The sequence below is a fragment of the Labrus mixtus genome, chromosome 8 (assembly GCF_963584025.1).
Source record: "Labrus mixtus chromosome 8, fLabMix1.1, whole genome shotgun sequence".
Lineage (NCBI taxonomy): Eukaryota > Metazoa > Chordata > Actinopteri > Labriformes > Labridae > Labrus > Labrus mixtus.
This window is the reverse complement of record NC_083619.1, coordinates 10236037-10246337: the sequence shown is the minus strand read 5'-3', so window position 1 is coordinate 10246337 and position 10301 is coordinate 10236037. Positions and strand designations below refer to the sequence as shown.

The window sequence follows — 10301 nt, the reverse complement described above, 5'->3', positions numbered from 1 at the left end:
ACTGCCACAATATATGGTCAGTATTGAATATAAAGTAAAAAAAGCACAGAAACAACAGAAAATCGGTAAATAAAGTAAATTTTTCTTAATATGACAAAACTGAAATAAAAAACAGGATTAGAAACTACTTGACTCACATTGGCTCGTTGAAGGCTTGTGTAACAACATAGGATGAAATATAAAATTGATAGCACAATATTTCATAACCAAATTAAAAAAATAAACCTAATGGTAATACAGAAAGCTTGAATTCCTCCATAACTTCTGAAATCACCCGTTTGATCTGTATGAAGAAATATGTGATAGACCTTCAAATATGTTAAATATTCTAAAATCAGTAAAACTGCTCTTTAGGGGAAAAAAATGACATAAACTGTTAAACTGATTGGAGTCAAACTCATCTACATGGGACTTCAGGAAATTGGAGCCAGCCAGAATCATAAAGGGAAATCAGATGATTGGATGCAAACTCAAAATAACCAACCTCCAATATTAGACAAAATTAAGCTGGGGTGGTCAGTCCAGATGCTACTATCCCCATTCATGTTTCCCCTCACTCATCCAAATCCAAATTGATATCAACTCATTGGCTTGAAGCAGTAACTTATTATGGCATCTACAGTGCTTTTGAAGAGAACCATGGCCTCAGACTTGGAGGCTCTAACTCTCATCCTGATTGCTTCAAACTCAACTTCAAACTACCCCAGATGAGAGGTCACTGTCAGGGGGCATCTACACAGGGAACGTGCATGACTGTGCAAAGAATATGAACTCCAATTTTAGTTATGCTACTGTGTTCCTATCGAATCCATAGTACTTGTTAACTGGAAGAGCAAACTCCTGTGACCCCTTCAGAACCCCACAGGTTGAAGTTCTGGTCCATTGTTCAAATCGAATGGACATCTTTTCCAACGCCTGGGAATAAAGGCGCCCCTGTAAGCTCAATAGTGTAATACCCAGATAGAGCACACCTTCCTGTCCTTCTGTTTCAAAATGGGAACCACTCCTACCAATTTACACTGAAGTGTGACAGTGTGACACTGAAGAGATGTGTTAGCAAAGAGCCCAACACACTGTCAGGAGCATTCTCCCTGCCACTGAAGAACACTTTGACTACCTCAGAGACCACTGCCAAAGATGGTTGAGACTTCCACTGGAGCTTTGAAATGTGCCACTTCATCAGATGGCATGCTACTTTGGTTCAGTTCTTCCTTTAAGTGTTTTTACCACAGTTCAACATCCTCAGTCAGCAGCTCTCCAACCCTGCAGAAAACAGCAGTAAACAAGCCCTGCTTTCCTTCCTTGGTTCTTGAAACTGTAAGAACTTCCTTGAGGACAGCCAAAACCCCCTATCCATAGCCTCCCAGCCTCTTCCCACACCCAGGTTTTAGCTGGAGTCTTCCGGCCCATCTGGTGCTTTTCTGCTGGGCTATCTGAGTCTGAAAGATTTCTTCAGATTCAATGGCTGCTGTCATAGCAGGCACCAACACTTATTGAGAGCCAAAAGTCTTGCCTTCTCTCCTTAATACTTTTGTCCTGGCAGATGAAGTATGCCACCTACCTGACCTTACTTTTATGACATTGTAATGAAACATATTTGATGTCAAGAGAAAAAAAACAATGACATTTGTGAGACTGTTCTCATCTGGATAATCATTCACTACCAAGTCTGCCCCCCAATACCTAACACCATACACTGTATTTCTACTGTTCAGTCACATGTTTTAAAGTGGATGAAAGAGGTGCAGAGCACAGGGAGATCCAGCAAGTTGGCTCATAGACCGACAAGGAGACTCAAAGGCAATCTTTTTCATAACATCATAATCATCCATAACAATCCATAACAATTCTTGTATTTAAATCTAAAGTATGGTCCCTGTGCTGTGCCAATCAAATCGCCTACAACTTTCTGTCACAGTTTCCTCTGTGTTACTGCAGGCTAACCTTTGCCCTGGCTGTGTTTGGTATTTCATAATGCTGACCTCTGATCACAGCAGTCCGGGAAATCATTTGGAAATCTGGACTCTAAACAAATGAATCTCTGTTGTGGTTTGACAAACATGGGAGAAACTCAAAAATGCTGCAATGTTTGCTGAATGTTTTAACTGTCAAATGTACTCAATTTAAGTTGAAACTAAAGACTTTAACCACATTTAGTTTATTAATCAACATCTTTATCATGATTGAATCAGCTTTCAGATTATGACCTTTAAATGTATTTGCGATCTCTCTAAGTTCCCATTGTCTGTATGCACATAGCACAATATGAATATGATGTAATGGTTGTAAAATACTCAATCATTATGACTACATTGATGAAGTATTCTATAAATGTTCATTACTGTCTTGTAATGATCTTTATATGTCATAACTCTGACTTATGTTAACATTATGATGAGAGACCGGTGTGTTGAACTGTTTTTACCCCCGAGTGTGTCTGCAATGTTGTTTGTTTCATTGGATCAGTGTGTGTGCTTGGAGTAACGAGGGGTGTCAGAGTCACAGATACTGACTGTTTACTCCACATTTCTTCACTTTTTGGGGAAGTGCCCTCAACAATCATTAACCTGTTCTGATTTGAAATGGGCTCTTCACTCTAACATTTTTATTCCTGACAAAATGTGGGTGAGATATCTCGGGTTTGTTATTCTTTTCGGCCTTCCAGGAGCACTGCATGGTAAGAACATTAGACTCTATCACCTAACATTTACATTGGTTTTTTTGTTTTTTATGATAGTGTTGTGCTCTTATTTTTACTCATCTTTTTGTGCAGCTCAGCCTTGTGGCGCTCCAGGCCTTGATGGTGGTTATTTTGTCCCGGAACAAGAAACGTATTCTCATGAAATTGAGATAACTTACGCCTGTGATAGTGGACGTAAACCTGCAGTGGAGGGATGGTGGGCAACAAGCACATGTCAAAACGGGGTATGGTCTCCTGAACCGCAATGTATAGGTAAGTGTTTGTTTGAATGAGACATTGAGAGCCTGTAATAGCGCTTGTCATGCTAAACTGTATATAATGTTCATGTTTTATGTTTGTTTGTTTTTTACCTCACAAAGTCATCAATCTGTCAATTTATGAAACTTTAGTTTGAAACGGCTTCCTTTAGCAAAGGATTACTTATTACATTTCTTAATGAAAGTCTTCTGTGGTGAGCTTTATACTATGTGCATGAAGAAGCAACATTTTTATCCTCTGTCTATTATATGCATCCAAATAATCATTGAGTTCTTGGTCAAAAGCAGCGTCTAACAGAAATAAACCCAAAAGTAAATGTCACATATTAACATATGTCTTTAACTTTTCTTCAACCTAATGGAGATGTGACATTAACATTCAGTATTGAATTGCAACAACGTTTGCTTGTTAACAAATTTAAAAAAAATGTTTTTTTTTTAATCTGCCCAGCAGGACAATTGATTACATTTCAGTAAATACACAACACAGTTTGAATCCCAGGAACGTGTGTATCTTGAGATGAGGTAATTAACTAGTAGTTAGATTATAGATGTCTATATTTTCTCTGAGTGATAAGAGGACCTGCTGCTAGAAGTGTTACCTTGTTAAAGGGATGTTTTGTGGTGGGGAGGTGCTCAGAGCTAGCTTCTACACATTAATGAAACTATATAGATATATATTTATATATATGCAGCACCTCTCCTTGCAAAGCTTTATAGTACATTTGACTTAATGTTTGGCCGCTGTTAGTACGTATTTTCATGGATTAATTAATCTTGATAATTTTGTGGACATATCTTTAAATTGTGTCAACCATCTCACAGTAATTCTACTTTTGGGTCTGTGAAGCTGTAACCTTATATATATATATGGTGAAACATGTAAATTGTAGCAGATCTATGTTTGGATAGGAGCCAACCATATGTTGTCAACAACTGTTTGCTAAACAGAGAGTCTACATCTGTTACGTATACAAATCAGTGTCATGTCATCTTTATTGTTTTATAGTGATGTACCCAAATAGAAAGGAATTTGTGGGCTGTACCATCTAGCAGAATATAAGCCACACTGTGTGATGAAGACTTTGCCATTTTGCCATTTTGCCACTTTGCCAATGATTGTCAATGATTGTGAGATCTTGGTCAGCATGGGTCAGCGATGGTCCGCACTTTGTCAGCCATGTGTGTTGTGTTTCTGTGTTGTCTGACCATGGCTGAATAAATCTAAGATGATCCACAGTCTGTTTCACGATTTCACTGCAGTTTTACTGTTTTGATTGGATATGTTTTCCCTCTCACGTTGTCGTGCTAAAAAGCACACTGAACACTACCTGATATTCATTCAAAAAGGAGACTAGCTCGGCTAAGTGCAGGGGAACATAGTGGATGATTTAGTAGCTATATAATCAGCAGTTAGCAGAGAGACCGAGTACAGAGCAAAAGTAGAAATACATTAGTCATTTTCAAATCTCACATTTATTCACTTGTATATAAGAAATAGCCTACAATTGGACAATAAGAATTCAATTCTTGTTGAATTTCTGGTATTCTTGAAAATATTTGAATACATTGAATTCATGACATTTTTTACTGTCATGAATTCGTTGAAATAATACACATGCAGAGAATATTTAAAAAATAAACAGTGTAAAAATCACTGCAACCATGTTCAAATTGTGTTATCATATCTTTCTTTTGCTCTCAGGCGAAGAGGACTGCCTTCCACCTGAGATACCCAACGCAAAATTCAATAAGAAACAAAGTGGTTGGTATAACCCAGGAAACACAATAAGGGTAACATGTGACAACGAATATGAGCTGAAGAACAGGGATGCCACAGCCGTTTGTTTAAATGGAACCTGGACCTCTGTTCCTGTCTGTGAGAGTAAGTCTGTCAGATGTATAATACTGTCCATATTAACATTACAGTCTAAATGAATATCATCTTAGGTTTAAGTTATCTAACCATTTGTTTGAGCTACCACCTTCTGTAATGTGCTTTTTTTTTGTTTTGTTTTTTTACAGTAAGAAACAATACATGTGGTGAACCCCCTCAAATCCCCCATGCAGTCATCATTGGTCAGAAATATCAGGAGATTTTTGCTGCAGATTCCGAAGTTAGATATGAATGTGAAGATGGATACTCTGTGGAGGGAGCAGAAAGCCAAAAAAACATCTTCTGCATATCCGGAAGCTGGAGTGAAGGCCCAAAGTGCAGTAAGTGGACTATGTGCTAGAATTTGCAGAAATAATAATGATAATTATTGCTTAAAAAATAAACAATTGAACTATTGCAAATGATCCAGAGCAGCAACTGTCAAACCAAATCTTAGCAACCATATCCAGGCATGACAGAACTGTCAAGCTTTGGCTTTCTTCGCATACTGAAACAGTCAGTCAACCAAATAGCATCAATGCATTTTTTAGTGTTAGGACTAGGAACCTGGGACACTGAATTATAGCGCCAGTCTTTTAAAATGAGGATTTGTTTTAAGCCATTAATTAGAGGTTCGAGACCTTTTAATAGACTCCTTTGGTCCAAGGTGATCTTCAGACATATTCTTAAATGACAATGGCTGTGATGGATTTCACTTAGTACTCAGTATCACTGTGTAGTCCAATGTAGTGCCAGTGTTTGGGTGCTTTGCAAATGTGTAGTGAGAAATATGGCGACCCATAAAGTGGGCTCCGTACCCATAATGCATCACAAATAAAAGGCTACAGCTGATGATACCAAGCTCAGCAGTATACAGTATACCATCATGCATCGCGATGTATTAAAAAACAAACCCCACAAGTTTTACTGTTGAGCTCACTATATAGTCCTATAGTAGTATCAAACTAGCTCAAACTAGCTAGATTCAGCTAATAAAATCTGGTGACAAAATCATTGTTCATTAGATAGAAATGAGAATTCTGTTTTCTGTTCAATTCATGTGAAATCCAACAAGAATTGTTTTGAGAAATACTCAAAGACTGTCACTGTAAGAAGAAATTTACCATGAAAATACTATGGAAATCTTAAATACAGTATTAGTACATTTTACTGTTATTGTCAACAGTAAAATAAAAAAAATAAAAAACATAAAGCAGTGTCAGCATTTATCCTTTCTGTGAGACAGACTACCTGATATGTTGAATTCACAATATCAGATTTGGTTTTCTCTTTTGGTAGATTTGAGAATTGTTGGTGTATCAATTTGTCAAATGTCCCTACAGTTCTCTATTTAATAACTGATGTTTTTACACTTAGGGAGAGGAACCAGACAAAATACTGGACACGGTGGCTCAGTAGAGGTCACCACATCTGCTGGCAGTGGGACGCAAACTGTGGGTGGAGGTAATTTAATTTGGGATATCCTTTGATGTAATCTCTCTTTAGAGTACATACTGTATGTATTAAGTTATTAAATATACTGCCTCTGACACCTGGCCCAAGTTAGTAAAATAAATTGATTTAAAATGTAATATCTTTGTCTTGAGTATGAATCCAAATAAATTAACAGATATACAGTCCAAATACATACTGTATATCTGAAGCCTGTTTTTCTTTTAAACAAGGTAGTGGATCTTCAGCTGGAGGAACAGCTGGCGGACACTCTACATCCACAGAAAGTGGGACACAACCTGGGGGTGGTGGTAGGTTATATATTACATTCATTTATTGTATGTGGCTGTAAACTTTCAAGATGGCATGGCATTCAGCCTCATCATTCATTCATATTCATCTCTGCCCATTCTCTGTTTGATATCATTTGTTATGCTGTGATTTTACATTTTATGCACTAACTAGTTAGTTAGGAGGATGTCAGTTTGGGGACCTCAGAATTGCATCTCTGCTTTTTTGCGTATGATCTTTTGGCTTTACTAAATTGAAACTTCAGCAGGCCCCTATGCAGTTTTGCAGATGAGTGTACAGCTGTTAGGATGAGACAATGAACCTCCAAGTATGAGCCCACAATTTGGGAGATTTCTCCCTCTGCTTCAGGAGTGAGTTACTGCTTTAAGCAGGTAGTTCCAATTTCTTGGGTCTTGTTCATGAGTTAGGTTAAAATGGAACCTAAACAGTCCAACACTCTCCTTGAGCTTGGGGTAGTCAGTCAATCAATCAATCAATCAATCAATCAATCAATCAATCAATCAATCAATCAATCAATCAATCAATCAATCAATCAATCAATCAATCAATCAATCAATCAATCAATCTTCATATGTCTCAATCTTTGTATAGTGCCAATTCATTACAAATGTTTTTTTCCAGACACTTCACATAGAGCAAGTCTAGACCTTACTCTTTGTTATAATGACCAAATGAAAAGATCATGGATGAAAGCGTCAAACTTAGAGTCCTCAGCCTTGTGGCAGGGCTATGGCTGCTGCTTTTTGTGTCAAAGGCGCAAGCTGAGGTGAGGTGGTTCAGACATCTCATCGGGATGCTATCTTGATCTGATGTTTTAAATGTTTTAACTAAGGCAGAGGAAGTGGGGATGTTGTACGTGGTGGACCTACAATTACAGGTACTACATCCACCGGCAGTGGTACACAACCTGTTGACAGAGGTAGGTATATAACCTCTGTATCATTGTGGAATGTACAGTAGCTTTAATAAGTATAGATTTAAAAATTATTATCACATTTAAAACACATTTTTAAAATGTTTAAAATGTTTAAAAAATGACTAATGTTATGTCTTTTGTTTAACTGTTCTCTTTTACAGGATCTTCTACCACATCTGTTTCGAATGACAGAAACAGTAAGCCTGCTTTCATACCAGGTAAATCAATTGAACTCTTGATGTTTTTTGGTGTAACTTTCCCATTTTATCATCACTTTCTTAGAGGTTACAGTAGCAGAAGAGTTGAATTCAAATGGGGGTTCCACAAGGTTCAATACTTGGTCATCTCTTATTAAGAATGTATATCAACAAGTTTACATTCATTACTTTGTTCCACCCATCTTTATGCGAATTAAGTTCTGTACTGCTTTGCTAACTCTACACACTTAGCCATTGTAAACTTCCAGCAAGCTTTTGATCAATTACAACATGTTGAATCTTAAATTGGTTCTCAACACAATCAAGACAGATCCCTGAGGCTAGGTTTTTATCTGTCCTGGATTATTGTGATGTTGTCAATAGGCACACCTCTGCCACCCCTTTTTCAGCCCTAGATTACAGTAATCATATATCCCCTCATCATTAAACTGCTCTCGTATAGTATTTTTACACATATACAAAACTCCTTTATCCTGCAAGGCCCCAAGTAAAACTTCTACCTGGAGTTGGGATGAGCCAATATGAGGCTATGGCAGGTAATATTGAGTGGGAGGGGACGATGACTTTTATGATGCATATCCTGCAAAATAAACGTCCATAGACTTGCATGCAACTGCTGCTCAACCAGTGCTATTTGTGCACATGATTTAACCTCTTCAGGATGTTTTCTGTTTGCCAGTATGTTCTTCTGTGCTCTTTTGTCGATGTAGGGAGTATGTCTAACTGTGAGTCAACTCAAAACCATGAATACAAACTACTTGGTCTTTGTATGTAACTGTTTTTGTATTTATTCTTGTTTGTTGTACTCTAAAAATCATTAATAAAAAGAACATGCCCCCAATAATTCCATGACATCTACTGCAAATAAGGGTCGAAGGTATGAATGATCAGCTGACATTCAATATAAATCTGTATCAATATAATACAGTTCTTCTGACTGGTTTTGGGATCATTCAGGCAAAAACCCAAAGACTGTAGAAACATAAACCTGGTCCTTCCGACATAGCCCATTAGTTTCTGAAAAGGCATCTTGAAGTCCAATGATAGCATTAGTTAAATTGGAAGTGCTATCTCAAGCTAACCTTCCATCAATCTAGAAACAGGCAACACGGCCTAACTGAACAGTATTCATCATGTTAAAATAAGTGGTGAAAAATATTCACTCTACTATGAAACTTTGACCATAATAATCAACCCCTGTTTTAATTTCAGTCAACGAATGCGGAGTCTCCCCAGTTATTCCAAATGGTGTTGTTGTGCAAACGGAGCGTTTATATTTGAAATACCAATGTAATTCTTATTACACACGAGTGGGACCAGAGATTGTGGTGTGTACCAACGATGGCAGATGGTCAGAACTTCCCTTCTGCCAAGGTATACACAAATCAATACCAGTCTATTTCTTTTTTAAGCTCTATAAGACATTTTGATCAAACAGAACCAACAGATACTTTTTTATGTTTTTTTTTTGTGCAGAGGCTTTCTGTGTCGTGGATCTTGCTCAGTATTCTGGGATTCAGATTAGGCAAACTGGAAAAGAATATATTAAGGAAGGAGAGACGAAGAAGGTGTACTGTTCCTCTTATGAATACGTAATTTTTACTTGCACTCAGGGAAGACTAACCTACACCCAATGTAAGTACATACCATCATTTTACAGTCTCTCCCAATGTTTTAGTTTCAGCTTTTTGTCATCAGCTGTATACGAACTGTTGTCTCAAGGATCCAAGTTGATTTAGAGCCATTTAACTGTTATAGCTTCAAAAATATTAAATAAAAAAAACAATCCAAACTCCAAAAAGAGAATGAAATTTGAATATGTATTTATTGATTATTAAATGATTGATGTATTTAGTGGATAAACTTGCAATTTTTTAATTTAGTTTCATTGAATGAAAAGCAAAACAAATTAACCAAATACTCTACTGATAATGACTGCACTAAATTGAATGTGTTATAGAACTCCATTGCTGTCCAACTATTAAAGAAACATAAATTAGCCACACTACGTGACATGTTTCTTAATTAGGATAAGCATGGTCCCTTTATCTTGAGTCAGTCCCATATAACTTTGTATATTTCCTTGTAATAAAAATACATGCTAACACATTCAGTAAAGATATTGTATTTTCATACGTAAGCCAGAAATGATCCTGCATTTCCCATCAGACCCTCACCTTCATCCCTGATATCTAAATAGAGGCTGAAGTCTGTTCCCCTTTGAATTCTGGATGAAAATGAAATCTCAAGCCATTTATTTTTATTCTCACATTTTCCTGTTACTCAAATGAAACTCAGATTTGTTATTATGCGAGGTAATTATTCATGCCAAGCAGATATTTAAAGAACCAAACTTCAGTGACATAATTTCTGTAAATGAAACTATGTATTGAAACATTCTTTCATTTGCCACTGTTTTTTTAGGTTGCCAGGAGTATTATCATTACTATGTAAGTGTCAGTCTTTTATTCACTTCTCAAAAGATTACATGATAATTACACGTTTTTGGTGTATCTGAATTAATTTCTTTGTATTCACCTCAGAAGTTTCAGGTTCAATAATAGAGTGT

The 10301-nt window shown here is 36.9% G+C and overlaps 1 protein-coding gene across 3 annotated transcripts; it reads left to right on the top strand.

Moving 5' to 3' along the window:
- The first annotated feature begins 1786 nt into the window (after positions 1 to 1786).
- LOC132978849 (complement factor H-like) lies at positions 1787 to 9784 on the top strand. Of its 3 annotated transcripts, none has more exons than XM_061044189.1 (10): positions 1787 to 2677; positions 2774 to 2953; positions 4664 to 4843; positions 4984 to 5175; positions 6212 to 6298; positions 6520 to 6597; positions 7431 to 7475; positions 7676 to 7732; positions 8945 to 9106; positions 9209 to 9784. In XM_061044189.1, the coding sequence occupies exons 1-10, from the start codon at positions 2620 to 2622 to the stop codon at positions 9469 to 9471; spliced, it is 1302 nt and encodes a 433-aa protein (XP_060900172.1). In that variant the 5' UTR covers positions 1787 to 2619; the 3' UTR covers positions 9472 to 9784. The 3 variants fall into 3 exon arrangements, with proteins under 3 accessions (XP_060900172.1, XP_060900173.1, XP_060900171.1); XM_061044188.1 differs by having other exon boundaries at positions 1797 to 2677; positions 7431 to 7517; positions 9209 to 9783; XM_061044190.1 differs by lacking the exon at positions 7431 to 7475.
- The last annotated feature ends 517 nt before the right edge of the window (positions 9785 to 10301 follow it).

Bases quoted from the DNA above. Each gene is read 5' to 3' on its own strand.
- LOC132978849 (XM_061044188.1), top strand. From the start codon at position 2,620: ATGTGGGTGAGATATCTCGGGTTTGTTATTCTTTTCGGCCTTCCAGGA. The intron at 4,844-4,983 runs GTAAGTCTGTCA...GTTTTTTTACAG, and splicing joins CTCTGTTCCTGTCTGTGAGA to TAAGAAACAATACATGTGGT. The intron at 6,299-6,519 runs GTAATTTAATTT...CTTTTAAACAAG, and splicing joins GACGCAAACTGTGGGTGGAG to GTAGTGGATCTTCAGCTGGA.